Here is a 15,471-nt window from a genome sequence, read left to right as displayed (position 1 = left end):
CTCTCTATTTCAGGGGCTGCTGCCAGTCTTTCAAACCCAGGGCAAGTGAGCCGCAGATCTGGGTTTCAGGGAGAAGGACAACGTTTGATCACAGGAGAGTTTGAAGTGGGGTTTGTTTGTGTTTAGTTTAGTTTTCTAAGCAAGAAGAGACAGTAAGCCATCGAGGGGTCTGAGCAGGACTTCATGTGTCTGTTGAGAAGAACCGGAACCAGGACCAGAACCAGAACCTTTATTTTTGAATGCGTTTAAAAATATCTGCATTTATTATTTTTACGAATGGAGTTAATAACGTGCGTTAGGAGGAGCGGGACAGCATGATGGAGGAGGAATAACGAAAAGAAGAACGAGAAAAGATAGAAACGAAAGAGGAAGGGAAGGAAGGTGGAAGAGAAAAGAAGAATTGAAGGAAGAGAAAAGAACAGAAGGAAGGAAGGAAGAGAAAGCAATGTTCTCTTAGAAGGAGTTATTTATTTATTTATTTCCTGGGGGTGACCCCTGACCCCTGAGCATGTTCCTGTACTGGAAGAAGCGAGGAGCGTATGAGCTGGAGACGGAGCTGGGGGAGTTGGGGGGGTACACCCCTCTTGAGAGGTACTCCTGGGACTCCAGTCTGCACATCAGTGAGGACCTGAGCGGTACGGATCAGCTGAGAGAGAGTGTGAGGGGTACAGATCAGCCGAGAGAGAGTGCGAGGGGTACGGATCAGCCGAGAGAGAGTGCGAGGGGTACGGATCAGCCGAGAGAGAGTGCGAGGGGTACGGATCAGCCGAGAGAGAGTGCGAGGGGTACGGATCAGCTGAGGCAGCACTGAGGCCAGTCACTGTCTCTCCCCCTCTCTCCCTCCCCATTCAGACACAGCTCCACTGTGTTTGCTATGATGTTTTTATATTAGTATGATTATAATTATTCTTCAGAATGAGCCTGGCTCTCCTCCCCCTCTAGGCAGTGGGTGGTATTTCGAATGCAGCAATGCCTCTGTCATGCACAGAAGCCTATTGTCCATTACAGTACAGTAACAGCACAGTGTGATTCACCCTGCAGTACAGTATAGCCTGGGCCCCTATAGCATTGTGCAGTGTGGCCCTTGCCCTGTGTACAGTATACGGGGAAGGAGTTGAAATAAGACTGTGGAGAGCGGAGAGAGAGGGAGGGAGAGGATGCGGTTTGGCGTGGAAGCGTTCTGATAAACAGCTCTGGCACTGTAAACAGTGTGTGTGTGTGTGTGTGTGTGTGTGTGTGTGTGTGTGTGTGTGTGTGTGTGTGGGGAACGCAAGGCTGGCAGGGACAGCGTTAACTCTTTCCCTGCCAGCACTCTCAGGTGTGATTTGCTCTTTTGTTTGAACGTTTTATTTCGTCCGTCGTGCCTCTTTTTATTTTGTTCCTGTGTTTGTGTTTGTTTTGTTAATAAATTGTTCACACAAGAGCACGGATCAGTTCTAGGCTGGGCATTAACCTTCACTACAGATACAAACACTCCTCTCCCAGACAAAGCATTTCTCCCTCCTTATATACATGCAGCCACTCGACTGGCATGGATTACCTGACTGGGGAGTGGGGACACACCCGTCACTGCTGCCAGGGACAGAGTTAACCCCGTCCCTGTCAGGCTTGCACCCCCACACGCACAGCAAGGCTTCTGCCCTGCCACACTCTCCTAAATGAAACTCAGTGAATTCAGTGACAAGTTTACTGTCTCTCCCACTCTACCTCTCTCTCTCTCTCTCCCTCTGTCTCCCTCTCTCCTCTCTGTCTCCTCTCTCTCCTCTCCTCTCTCTCCTCTCTCTCTGTCTCCTCTCTCTCCTCTCCTCTCTGTCTCCTCTCTCTCTCCTCTCTCTGTCTCTCCCCCCTCTTTCTCTCCTCTCTCTCTCTCCCTCTGTCTCCCTCTCTCCTCTCTGTCTCCTCTCTCTCCTCTCCTCTCTGTCTCTCCCCCCTCTCTCTCCCTCTCTCTCCTCCCTCTCCCTCTCACATCCTCTCTCTCTCTCTCTCCCTCGCTCCTCCCTCGCTCCTTGCCTGATGGATTAACCCCTTTGTGTTCCAGATGAGCGGAGCTCTCCTGATGAGGGGATTCTGGCCTGTCAGCACCCGGACTGTGTGGAGGGCCGGAGGGCAGTCAGGGTAAGAGAGCATCACTCCTCGGAGCTCTGAGCGCCAGCAGGAATCGATGCAACGGGGGCAAACTGGGAGGGTCAAACTGGGGGATTCACGTGCCTGTCTGTCTGTCTGTGTGCCTGCCTGTCTGTCTGTCTGTCTGCGTGTCTGTCTGCCTGCCTTTCTGTCTGTGTGTCTGTCTGTCTGTCTGTGTGTCTGTCTGTCTGTCTGTGTCTGTCTGTTCTTCTTGGATCTCAGGAAGATAAACTAATCAGGTCAGGTCAGAACTGAGCCGGTAATAATGACTGAATTAGTGAAAGGAATGCGGAGTGGAGCGCCGTGGAACGATCAGGGCAGTACTGAGATTCCATGCGTTTAGTGTTCAGGAATTTCTCTGAGGCCGGAGTAGAGGGGGGGCGGGGGGGGCGGGGGGGGGGACCAGACTGGCTATAAATTGTGCTTTTTTATTGGTCATAATTTCTAAAACGAGAAAGCTGAGTGTCTGGAACTGCAGCAGAGCTGTCTGCCTGATTTTACTACCGTTCCCCCTCCTCTGGCTCTCTGTCTGTCTCTCTGTCTCTCTCTCTCTCTCTCTCTCTCTCTCTGTCTCTCCCCTCTCTCTGTCTCTGTCTCTCTCTCCAATCTTCACTCTCCAGGACAGATTGTGTAGATTGTATTCTGCACGCTGGGATGATGCGAGTCTGGCTGTGTTGTGTGTAGATTGTATTGTATTCTGCACGCTGGGATGATGTGAGTCTGGCTGTGTTGTGTGTAGATTGTATTGTATTCTGCACGCTGGGATGATGTGAGTCTGGCTGTGTTGTGTGTAGATTGTATTGTATTCTGCACGCTGGGATGATGCGAGTCTGGCTGTGTTGTGTGTAGATTGTATTGTATTCTGCACGCTGGGATGATGCGAGTCTGCCTGTGTTGTGTGTAGATTGTATTGTATTCTGCACGCTGGGATGATGCGAGTCTGGCTGTGTTGTGTGTAGATTGTATTGTATTCTGCACGCTGGGATGATGTGAGTCTGGCTGTGTTGTGTGTAGATTGTATTGTATTCTGCACGCTGGGATGATGCGAGTCTGGCTGTGTTGTGTGTAGATTGTATTGTATTCTGCACGCTGGGATGATGCGAGTCTGGCTGTGTTGTGTGTAGATTGGATTGTATTCTGCACGCTGGGATGATGCGAGTCTGGCTGTGTTGTGTGTAGATTGTATTGTATTCTGCACGCTGGGATGATGTGAGTCTGGCTGTGTTGGCTCTGTCTGCAGAGTTGAATGGTTTTAAATCCGATTATATAAAGAGATTAAATTGAGGGTGAGGGGGGGGGCATGTGGTCTGCTCTGCTCTGGAATGTCAGTGTTTGTTTCTTTTACATTTTTTGTGAAACACAAACAATGCACAGAGCAGCCAGCAGGGGGCAGCAGAGCTCCGGGAGGAGAGGGATCTGGAGGTGGAGGCGGAAATGGTAGCAGTAAAGGCATTGGAGCCCATTGTATAAAAGAGTAATACAGTCTACTCGAGTCGAACAGGACGTTCACCGCTTCAAACAGTGTGTGTGTGCGAGTGTGTGTGTGTGTGTCAGTGTGGTGTGTGTGTGTGTGTGTGTGTGTGTGTGTGTGTGTGTGTGTGTGTGTGTGTGTCAGTGTGTGCCTGTTTGTGTGTGTGAGTGAGTCAGTGTGTGCGTGTGTGTGTGTATGTCAGTGTGTGTCAGTGTGGTGTGTGTGCCTGTGCGTGTGTGTGTGTATCAGTGTGCGTGTGTCAGTGTGTGCGTGTGTCTACGAGAGAGAGAGAACACAAACAGTGGGAGTGGAGGAGCGGAGGAGTGCGGTGAAGCCCAGGCAGGACTGGGCAGCTCTCAGCCCGTCTCCCTGCTCGGAGACACTGGGTGGGGCAGAGTCAGAGTGAGGTGTCACTGGAGATCCGTCATCAACCACAAAAACAAAGCAGCCATCATAACAGACACATGACCTCACTCGCAGCCCTCTGGCTTGCTTTCTTTCCTTCTTTCCTTCTTTCTGTGTTTGCTTCTCTCCTCTCCTCTCAAGTGTCGCTCTTTCTCTCCTCTTCTCTCCCGCACTGTCAGAGTGCTACACTGCGCTGCACAGATGATCTGATCAGACATGACTTCTCATTAATCCCTCCATGGAAACCTGGCTCAGCTGCAGGGCTCCCATCTCGAGGTGTGTCCCAGACGAGAGGCAACTTGCAGCAGTGAAGAGTTACTGAAGCTGAACTGAGTCACGCAGACCAGCGTTTGGGCTCTAGTGCCTTCATAAGAGTTATTATTAAGATGAAGCTAGAAGAGACCGAGTCAAGCAGACCAGCGTTTGGGCTCCAGAGCCTTCATCAGAGCTACTGAAACTGAACTGAGTCAAGCAGACCAGCGTTTGGGCTCTAGTGCCTTCATCAGAGTTACTGAAGCTGAGCTGAGTCAAACAGACCAGCGTTTGAGCTCTAGTGCCTTCATCAGAGTTACTGAAACTGAACTGAGTCAAGCAGACCAGCGTTTGGGCTCCAGAGCCTTCATCAGAGCTACTGAAACTGAACTGAGTCAAGCAGACCAGCGTTTGGGCTCCAGAGCCTTCATCAGAGCTACTGAAACTGAACTGAGTCAAGCAGACCAGCGTTTGGGCTCCAGAGCCTTCATCAGAGCTACTGAAACTGAACTGAGTCAAGCAGACCAGCGTTTGGGCTCCAGAGCCTTCATCAGAGCTACTGAAACTGAACTGAGTCAAGCAGACCAGTGTCTGGGCTCCAGTGCCTTCATCAGTGCTATTGAAACTGAAGCATGTGTTATTATTGAGCACGTGTTATTACTGAGATGAAGCTGGAAGAGATGGCTGGTTCCTGCACTCCCTGCCCCCTCACAGGAACGAGCTGTGGGATGATTAGGAAGCAGGAGGACGTGTGACGAGATACCAGCAGAGGGGAGGAGAGCAATTCAACTCACCGGTACATTGCTACTGTGTGTGTGCAGCTCAGTGTGTGTGTGTGTGCATCTCAATGTGTGTGTGTGCGGCTCAGTGTGTGTGTGCATCTCAGTGTGTGTGTGTGTGTGCATCTCAATGTGTGTGTGTGCGGCTCAGTGTGTGTGTGCATCTCAGTGTGTGTGTGTGTGTGCATCTCAATGTGTGTGTGTGTCTCAGTGTGTGTGTGTGCGGCTGTGTGTGTGCATTAGTGTATGCGTGTGGCTCAGTGTGTGTGTGTGTGTGTGTATTTGTCTGTGCGTGCTTCTCTGTGTGTGTGTATTTGTGTGTGTGTGTCTCTGTGTGTGTGTGTGTGTCTCAGTGTGTGTGTGTGTCTGTGTGTGTGTGTGTGTGTGTCTCAGTGTGTGTGTGTGTGTCTGTGTGTGTGTGTGTGTGTGTGTGTGTGTGTCTGTGTGTGTGTGTGTGTGTGCGTGTATTTGCGTGTTCCTCTCTGTTTAAGTGTCTCTGTTTTAAGCAGCCGCCTCTCAGGCCTTTTTCAATGAAAGCTTCTTTCCCAGGAAATCCTGCTTCTGTTCTGAGTCCAAAAAAAGACTAATCCAAAACGCGCTCACGTCAGGAGGCATCTGTTTGAAACAGTAATCCCGGGTTACGAGGGGTTAACGGGTCCCCCCGCGACAGCGCAAGGGGGGGGGCAGTGTAGTCTCGGATTCTGTGATCACAGTCCTTTCACTTCACCACCTTTTTAAAATAGAATCTGCCAGTTGAATTGGATGCTGGGCCTCTCTGTCTCGCTGCCTCTCTGTCTCACTTTCTGTGGTGAGAGCTGAGGAGGGACTGGGAGGGAGGGAGGCAGTGTGGCTCTAGTGGTTAGAGCTGAGAGGGGACTGGGAAAACCAGGAGGAAAGAGCAGACAGACAGCTCAGCTATACTGCAAACCAGCCAGCAGCCTGCTAGTGGTTTGTGGAGAGAGAGAGAGAGAGAGGGAGGGAGGGAGGGAGAGAGAGAGAGAGGTAGAGAGAGAGCTGGCTGTGCTGCAGTGAGTCAGTGAGTGAGTGATTGCTCAGTTGATCACGTTGTGTATAGTGTGAGTGATACAGACGAATCATTACAACACAACTGCAGCAGACTGAGACCTGCCTGCCTGCCTGCCTGCCTGCCTGTCCTGGCTTGAGGAAGTTTTTGGCACTCAGGGCTGATTCTCGTGAGAGGAAGGGAAGGTGTTTTTCTCCAAGCTCTCTAGCTCTCTCTCTCTCCCACTCCGTACCCCAGAGGATCGGATCCTGAGAATTCAGCTGCCGGGAGCTGGAGGGGGGGTTTAGTTTGGAAGGAGTGTGTGTGTGTGAGTGTGTGAGTGCGCGAGTCCTTCTTGTGCATTATTTAAAACAACAGATTCTCATCTCTTCAAGCTGGGTTCACAACGCCCCGACGTTCCGGTGAGTCCAAGAAAAAAAAAATATATATATATATTTTTTTGTAATCTTTTCAGACTAATCTAGTCACTGCGCTGATCTTTGTTTGATCAAAAGATTCGACAGAAAAGATCTCCTGGGTGTGAGATCGTATCACTAATGCGTTTGACTCTGTGCTATGCCTTTTCTAAACCTCTGCATCACCTCCTTCAGTCACTGTGTGTGTCACTGCATCATCTTCACTGTATCACTGCATCATCTTCACTGTGTGTGTCACTGCATCATCTTCACTGTGTGTCACTGCATCATCTTCACTGTGTGTCACTGCATCATCTTCACTGTATCACTGCATCATCTTCACTGTGTATCACTGCATCATCTTCACTGTGTATCACGTTTGTCATTGAATTTACACTGAAGACACTGAGAAAGACTTCTAGTGGAAACGCTTGCCATTGAATTTACACTGAAGACACTGAGAAAGACTTCTAGTGGAAACGTTTGCCATTGAATTTACACTGAAGACACTGAGAAAGACTTCTAGTGGAAACGTTTGCCATTGAATTTACACTGAAGACACTGAGAAAGACTTCTAGTGGAAACGTTTGCCATTGAATTTACACTGAAGACACTGAGAAAGACTTCTAGTGGAAACGTTTGCCATTGAATTTACACTGAAGACACTGAGAAAGACTTCTAGTGGAAACGTTTGCCATTGAATTTACACTGAAGACACTGAGAAAGACTTCTAGTGGAAACGTTTGCCATTGAATTTACACTGAAGACACTGAGAAAGACTTCTAGTGGAAACGTTTGCCATTGAATTTACACTGAAGACACTGAGAAAGACTTCTAGTGGAAACGTTTGCCATTGAATTTACACTGAAGACACTGAGAAAGACTTCTAGTGGAAACGTTTGCCATTGAATTTACACTGAAGACACTGAGAGACTTCTAGTGGAAACGTTTGCCATTGAATTTACACTGAAGACACTGAGAAAGACTTCTAGTGGAAACGTTTGCCATTGAATTTACACTGAAGACACTGAGAAAGACTTCTAGTGGAAACGTTTGCCATTGAATTTACACTGAAGACACTGAGAGACTTCTAGTGGAAACGTTTGTCATTGAATTTACACTGAAGACACTGAGAAAGACTTCTAGTGGAAACGTTTGCCATTGAATTTGCACTGAAGACACTGAGAAAGACTTCTAGTGGAAACGTTTGTCATTGGGGAGAGGGGAGCAGGGGACCGGAGAGGACAGAGGACAGAGAGGGCAGAGGGGACAATAGCAGGAAGCCGGTCCGCTCGCTCAGGCATTGTTTCACTTCACAGACGCAGGAAGCCGCTCCGCTCCACACTGGAGAGCGAACAGCAAAAACACAAGGAGAGGAGAGGAGAGGAGAGGAGAGAGGAGCGTGTGTCGGCGTGCTTTCAGTGTGTGTATTTCTGTCTTGAGCTCTGTGTTTGGGGTCAGTGTGTCGGTGTGCTTTCAGTGTGTATATTTCTGCTCTCTCGCTTGTCCTTAACGGAATTCCCTTCAAAGCATAAACAAACCTGAACACCGTGGAGTACTTGGGAGCTGACCCCTGACCTCTGACCCTGTCTCCCCCGCAGGTGTGTCACCACCCGGACTGCCAGGCGCTGAACAGCCACACCCCCCTGAACCTGTGTGAGTCATGTGACTCCCGCTGTCACCGCGAGCAACCTGGAGACAGCATGCACTACGACAGACACCCCTGCTTCCACCTGCAGCCACAAGGTGAGAGAGAGAGAGAGGGGAGATACAGAGGGGAAAGAGAGGCGTGGACAGGAGAGAGAGAGAGAGAGGGGAGATACAGAGGGGAAAGAGAGGCGTGGACAGGAGAGAGAGAGTGAATATATAATACATGATTCCTGAGTCTGCAGCTGGGTGTGTGTGTTGCACTGTTCCATGAAAGGCAGTGCCCCTGTCTCCTCGTTACTGCTTCTCACTGCACAGCTATTTCAACTAAATCACACAGTCCCCATGTTAGCAGGCTGGTTATTAAATCGACTCTGCCATAGGAAACAGTGCAGCTCAATAGGAAACAGTGCAGCTCAATAGGAAACAGTGCAGCTCAATAGGAAACAGTGCAGCTCAATAGGAAACAGTGCAGCTCAATAGGAAACAGTGCAGCTGAGTAGGAAACAGTGCAGCTCAATAGGAAACAGTGCAGCTCAATAGGAAACAGTGCAGCTGAATAGGAAACAGTGCAGCTCAATAGGAAACAGTGCAGCTCAGTAGGAAACAGTGCAGCTCAATAGGAAACAGTGCAGCTCAATAGGAAACAGTGCAGCTCAGTAGTGCTCGAGTCAGCAGGCTGGTACTGAATCAAGCACAGCTGATCTCCTGGCTCCGTTCCCTCCTGTGTTTCTCTTGCTGTGTTTGTGACTGTGTCTTCCTTCTGGTTGCAGGTTCGATCCTGGAGCGAAACGTGTCGACGCGGTCCTGCCCCACCCGCACCAGCCCCCCCCCTGACCTGGAGGAGGAGGAGGAGGGGGAGGGGGGAGGCGACACTGGCAAGGGGTGAGAGGCAGCTACAGATTGACAGTGCTGGAGGCGTTGCTCTCAAAACCTCTTCATTCTTTCGTTCTTTCTTTCTTTCTCTGAGCGGCTCCGCAGTGGGATTAAAAGCGTTGTTTAATTTTATTTTTATATTTATTTTTAATTTAGTAACTGATTTGTTTTGCCTCCTCTGCAGGGATCGCAAAAGCGCAGCTTTGAAGCTGAACAAAAAAAAACCACGACGGAGACACACTGATGTGAGTTACAGTGTGTGTGTGTGTGTGTGTGTCTGTGTGGCGGGGGGGGGTGTAGGGGTGTGTGTGTCTGTGTGTGTGTGTGTGTGTGGCGGGGGGGGGGGTGTAGGGGTGTGGGTGTGTGCGTGTGTGTGTAGGGGTGTGTGTGTGGCGAGGGGGGGGGGGGGAGGGTATGCAGTGGGTTGCCTGACTCTGACGCTGCTCTGTCGCCCCCTGCAGGATCCCAGGAAGGAGTGCTTCACTCTGAAGTTCGACCTGAATGTGGACATCGAGTCTGAGATCGTCCCTGCCATGAAGAAGAAGACACTCAGGTGAGTGAGAGTGCGAGTGTGCACTCTGCAGTGTGAGTGTGTTTCAGCTCTCACCCCCTCGCTGCTTGTTTTCAGGGAGGTCCTGTGCCCTGTGTGTGTGTGTGCGTGTGTGTGTGCGTGTGCGTGTGTGTGTGTGCGTGTGTGTGTGTGTGTTTCAGCTCTCACCCCCTCGCTGCTTGTTTTCAGGGAGGTCCTGTGCCCTGTGTGTGTGTGTGTGTGTGTGTGTGTGTGTGTGTGTGTGTGCGTGTGCGTGTGTGTGTGTGCGTGTGTGTGTGTGTGTTTCAGCTCTCATCCCCTCTCTGCTTGTTTTCAGGGAGGTTCTGTGCCCTGTGTGTGTGTGTGTGTGTGTGTGAGTGTGTGTGTGTGTGTGTGTGTGTGTGTGTGTGTGTGTGTTTCAGCTCTCACCCCCTCTCTGCTTGTTTTCAGGGAGGTTCTGTGCCCTGTGTGTGTGTGTGTGTGTGTGTGTGTGTGTGTGTGTGTGTGTGTGTTTCAGCTCTCATCCCCTCTCTGCTTGTTTTCAGGGAGGTCCTGTGCCCTGTGTGTGCGTGTGCGTGCGTGTGTGTGTGTGCGTGTGTGTGTGTGTGTTTCAGCTCTCACCCCCTCTCTGCTTGTTTTCAGGGAGGTTCTGTGCCCTGTGTTCGAGAGGAAGGGGATTGAGCTGGGGAAGGTGGATCTGTTCCTTGACCAGTCCAACACGCCGCTGTCTCTTGGGTTCGAGGCGTACAGATTCGGGGGGCACTACCTCAAGATCAGAGGTAGGGGGCGTCGTCCTCATAGTGAAACCAGGACTGGATCACACCACGCTGTAGTGGGAGTGTCTTACTCCCATCCCTGTGACGCTCCTCCCCTCTCCCCTCTCCCCTCTCCCCTCTGCATCACTGCCTCCTACACTCCCAGAGTCTTCCCAGATTGCATTGCAAATTCCACCGTTTGTTTTGCGGGAAATGTGTCTGAGCGAAACGGGAGTCTGTTTCCTGGGAATGTGAGAGGGAGGGGGAGAGAGAGAGGGGGGAGGGAATGAGAGAGAGAGAGAGACAGAGAGAGAGCATTCCGCAGATGTGGCAATCGCACAGCCCCCCCCCCCAGCACTGCAGCAGCACACGCTCCTCAGCACAGCCTCTCCGATTGGCTGTGTCAGCAGCTCATTAGCATACAGGTGTTGTGTTTCCTGCAGCTCTGTGTGTGAGTGTGCAGGTGGAGAGGCTTGTCTATATTGTCTGAGCTCCGCATTGTCATCCAGAGGCAGGCTGCCTGTGCTGTAGGGGGCTGCAGCTGCTGGTAACACAGGCTACTGGAACCGGTAATACTGCTCCTCTCCTCCTTCCCCATCTCCATCTCTCTCTATCTCTCTCCCTTCTCCCTCAACGTCACTCTCTCCATCTCTCTCTTCTTTCTGGATTGTTTCTGACGTTCCTGACTCTGTGTGTCTCTGTCTCTCAGCCAAGCCCGGGGACGAGGTGAAGGTGGAGAAGGCTGTGAAGGAATTCCACTCGCTCAGTCTGCCCAGCATGAGGGGCTCCTCCGGACCACCCCCCCACATCGTGTCCCCCGCCAGCGAGACGACAGAGCCGGGACAGCCAGGACGGAGGGACAGCACCGAGGTCATGGTGAGTGAGACAGTGTGTTACAGTGCAGCACAGTGCAATGTGATGCAGCACAGTACAAACTGTGAGATGCCCGGGTGGACAGAAGAATATCACAGCCAAGTGTAATAAAGCACAGTGAAAGCATGGGGAAGCACAGAGAGGTCTGGTAAAGCATAGGGAAGCATTGTAAAGCACTGAAAGGTCTGGTAAAGCATAGGGAAGCATTGTAAAGCACAGAGAGGTCTGGTAAAGCACAGGGAAGCATTGTAAAGCACAGAGAGGTCTGGTAAAGCATAGGGAAGCATTGTAAAGCACAGAGAGGTCTGGTAAAGCATAGGGAAGCATTGTAAAGCACAGAGAGGTCTGGTAAAGCATAGGGGAACATTGTCAAGCACAGAGAGGTCTGGTAAAGCATAGGGGAACATTGTCAAGCACAGAGAGGTCTGGTAAAGCATAGGGAAGCATTGTAAAGCACTGAGAGGTCTGGTAAAGCATAGGGGAACATTGTCAAGCACAGAGAGGTCTGGTAAAGCATAGGGAAGCATTGTAAAGCACAGAGAGGTCTGGTAAAGCATAGGGAAGCATTGTAAAGCACAGAGAGGTGTGGTAAAGCATATGGAAGCATTGTAAAGCACAGAGAGGTCTGGTAAAGCATAGGGAAGCATTGTAAAGCACAGAAAGGTCTGGTAAAGCATATTAATAAACATGGCAAACCAGGGTAAATGTATAACCATGGCAAAACTGGTGTCTGTGTCACTGTGTGTGTGTGATTCAATCTCTGTGAGCCTCGCACACCTACGCTAATATTTCCTAATAACTGGTGGATTTTGGGAAGGCAGGCGAAGGCTTGTTGTGTTTCCTGACACGGCCCTGGATCACTGTGACTCACTGAGACTGGCAGCACCCTTTCCAGGAAACTGATCTCCTCCCAGCCGGAGCACAGCCTACCTGATCTCCTCCCAGCCAGAGCGCAGCCTACCTGATCTCCTCCCAGCCTACCTGATCTCCTTCCAGCCGGAGCACAGCCTACCTGATCTCCTCCCAGCCTACCTGATCTCCTCCCAGCCGGAGCACAGCCTACCTGATCTCCTCCCAGCCTACCTGATCTCCTCCCAGCCTACCTGATCTCCTCCCAGCCTACCTGATCTCCACCCAGCCTACCTGATCTCCACCCAGCCTACCTGATCACCTCACAGCCAGAGCACAGCCTACCTGATCTCCTCCCAGCCGGTGCACAGCCTACCTGATCTCCTCCCAGCCGGAGCACAGCCTACCTGATCTCCTCCCAGCCGGAGCACAGCCTACCTGATCTCCTCCCAGCCGGAGCACAGCCTACCTGATCTCCTCCCAGCCTACCTGATCTCCTCCCAGCCTACCTGATCTCCTCCCAGCCGGAGCACAGCCTACCTGATCTCCTCCCAGCCTACCTGATCTCCTCCCAGCCGGAGCACAGCATACCTGATCTCCTCCCAGCCTACCTGATCTCTTCCCAGCCTACCTGATCTCCTCACAGCCGGAGCACAGCCTACCTGATCTCCTCCCAGCCGGAGCACAGCCTACCTGATCTCCTCCCAGCTGGAGCACAGCCTACCTGCAGGCAGGGAGTGAGTCTGAGTGACCGAGAAAGCACTGCCAAGTGAAGAACAGCACCCACAGTCAAACACAGCAGCATCAGCGGGTTTTGTAACAGACAGTGATTCCAGGAATTGTCCAGGGTCGTTATTCCCGGGATAGCAGGGTGCAGCGAGTTTGCATCCTGTATTTGCATGTCAGTGAAATCCAGCACAGAGAGGCAGCCCCCAGCACTCTGCATGCACTCACAGGCTGAGATTGAGACTGGAGAGTTGAATACCTTTAACACTGCAGAGCTGTATAGAGGTCTGTAGGACAGGTCTGGGGTATGACTGTAATAGGCACAGCATATCCTGTTTGTTTCAGCCCCACAGTGAGACGATGGTTGAGTTGTTTGACAGGTGTTTGGTGTGGGGGGTTGATCTGCTTGTACAGTACTTTACATTGGTGCGGTTGAAGTCCATGCTGATAAACCTGTTTTTACTGCTTCCTTCCGCTAGGAGACAATCAACAGCACTGCTGCTGTGGAGTGTGAAGGAGTGTGTGTGTGTGTGCGTGAGGGTGTGTGTGTGTGTGTGTGTGTGTGCTTTACCAGACCTCTCTGTGCTTTACAATGCTTCTCTATGCTTTACCAGACCTCTCTGTGCTTTACAATGCTTCCCTATGCTTTACCAGACCTCTCTGTGCTTTACAATGCTTCCCTATGCTTTACCAGACCTCTCTGTGCTTTACAATGCTTCCCTATGCTTTACCAGGCCTCTCTGTGCTTTACAATGCTTCCCTATGCTTTACCACACCTCTCTGTGCTTTACAATGCTTCCCTATGCTTTACCAGACCTCTCTGTGCTTTACAATGCTTCCCTATGCTTTACCAGACCTCTCTGTGCTTTACAATGCTTCCCTATGCTTTACCAGACCTCTCTGTGCTTTACAATGCTTCCCTATGCTTTACCAGACCTCTCTGTGCTTTACAATGCTTCCCAATGCTTCACCAGACCTCTCTGTGCTTCGTGTTCTGTGCAGTGAGCTGTGTGATTGGGCAGGGCTGCACTTCGGAGTGCAGGGTGTTCAGGTCGCTTGTTTGTTAAAATGAGCTTCCCTGAGTGTTTGAGGTTATGAGTGACTTATTGAAGAACGCTCTGCGCTGGGTTCGCTCTTTGCCCCCGTGGTTATTTTGTTATTGCCCCCCCCCGGCTCGGAGCAGGTCAGACGGACTGCACCTGGAAACAAACACTTGAGCGTGAATGATCAGTGAGTGCTGAACGAGAGAGAGCGGGGTCGAGAACAAACTCATCGTCCTGTTTCAGATTGTTTCACTTTTCATCCTGATTTCTGGAGTTCTCTCGGACAGGCTTCGCTCGATCACATCTGAGCACCGACAAGTGAGCACCACGGACAGTGTACCCCAGGGAAGAACTCAGACTGCCCCTGCGCTGTGGAAGGGAGAGGCAGGGAGACTCAGAGGTCACTGGCACGGTCCAACGCTCCTGGATTTGTAGGATTTGGGGATTATTTAATGATTGATTGATTGATTCTCTATTTCTTCCTGCTTCCTGGAATTGCGTGACTCCGTGTGAATTCCGGAGAGAGATGTTTGTTTACCAGGGGCCTCGTTGCTTGGGTAACAGGTAATCGCTGGTAGTTCTGAACCCCAGGACTGGGAGCTGGGCGAGTAAGAGTTTCTAACCCTGCGCAGGGAGTCCTGAAAGAGCAGCCTGGCAGCCCAGCTCCGCCATGCCCAACTTCAGAACTGACACCTGGATTGTGCTGCACGGAGCACCACAGGTCGTCCTCACACACTGCAGCCCCCTGGGAGAGGCTGCACCCCTCCCCCTGAGGAGGCAGGGGCGGGACAGGCAGCCCCCCCGCGGACTGGTGGCAGAGCGCGTGCAGAGGTTCAGCGGGGGCGGCGCCCCCCTGCCCAAAAACAACAGAGCCAGCGGGACGAGGGACAGAAACAAAGAGGACTGGCAGACACAGAGAAGCAGAGGGGCACAGGAGCGGACAGAGGTATCAGTCATAACGAGAATAACTCAGGACGTCTCAATGAGGAGGCAGGCAGACAGCCAGGCAGACAGACAGGCAGGCAGGGAGACAGGCAGGGAGACGGACAGACAGGCAGGCAGGGAGACAGGCAGGGAGACGGACAGACAGGCAGGCAGGGAGATAGGCAGGCAGACTGACAGGCAGGGAGACAGGCAGACTGACAGGCAGGCAGGCAGGGAGACAGGCAGACAGGCAGGCAGACTGACAGGCAGGGAGACAGGCAGACAGACTGACAGGCAGGGAGACAGGCAGACAGGCAGGCAGGCAGACAGACTTGCTATCTGGAGTAGGAATTGCAATTGCTCAAAAGGCCAGTGGATAATCTTAAAGCTGCTAATCTGGAGTTGAGTTTCAGTTTGGTTTAGTTTTGCTTGCATTGACTTATTTTATAATTTTTGTTATTATTTTGATGTAAGTTTTGACAGCTTTTTAAAAGTAGTTCTGCTGCAGGATCAAGCTGACGTCTTTAGGAGTTATTTATTGACTTGCGTGTGGATTATTAGAATTAAAAATCTGTTTCTTCTGCAATCCCTCCACGTAGCGTGCGTGTGTTTGTTTGCCCTCGCTCTGTGATGATAAGCTGTTTGTTTCTCCGTGGTGTCTGAACGCTGAGGGATTGCCCGACGGGTCTCTGGAATGGTACATCTCTTGTGGTTTGCTCCGAGTTTGGTGTGTTTTCACAGAATGGTTTGAATACCCTGTATGCTCGCACAGTGCTGCATTCTCTGGGCATTGTTAATG

General features: G+C 51.2%; 1 protein-coding gene across 4 annotated transcripts in view; it reads left to right on the top strand.

The window, feature by feature from the left end:
• Window positions 1-15,471, top strand: part of LOC117425632 (pleckstrin homology domain-containing family G member 5-like) — a 29,853-nt gene continuing 14,382 nt past the window's right edge. Inside the window, exons 1-8 of one of the 4 annotated variants that reach the window (XM_058992944.1) lie at window positions 1-635; window positions 2,039-2,115; window positions 8,052-8,196; window positions 8,871-8,982; window positions 9,158-9,218; window positions 9,435-9,526; window positions 10,145-10,281; window positions 10,967-11,133. In XM_058992944.1, the coding sequence (XP_058848927.1) occupies window positions 509-635; window positions 2,039-2,115; window positions 8,052-8,196; window positions 8,871-8,982; window positions 9,158-9,218; window positions 9,435-9,526; window positions 10,145-10,281; window positions 10,967-11,133 (918 nt within the window). In that variant the 5' untranslated portion in view covers window positions 1-508. Of the gene's footprint in view, window positions 636-2,038; window positions 2,116-3,730; window positions 5,049-6,032; window positions 6,457-8,051; window positions 8,197-8,870; window positions 8,983-9,157; window positions 9,219-9,434; window positions 9,527-10,144; window positions 10,282-10,966; window positions 11,134-12,697; window positions 14,695-15,471 lie in introns of those variants that run through there. The other 3 variants (XM_058992946.1, XM_058992945.1, XM_058992947.1) reach the window with 3 other exon arrangements.

This window comes from Acipenser ruthenus, chromosome 20, assembly GCF_902713425.1.
Source record: "Acipenser ruthenus chromosome 20, fAciRut3.2 maternal haplotype, whole genome shotgun sequence".
Taxonomy (NCBI): domain Eukaryota; kingdom Metazoa; phylum Chordata; class Actinopteri; order Acipenseriformes; family Acipenseridae; genus Acipenser; species Acipenser ruthenus.
The sequence above is the reverse complement of the archived record's forward strand: the minus strand, read 5'-3'. Positions and strand labels throughout refer to the sequence as shown.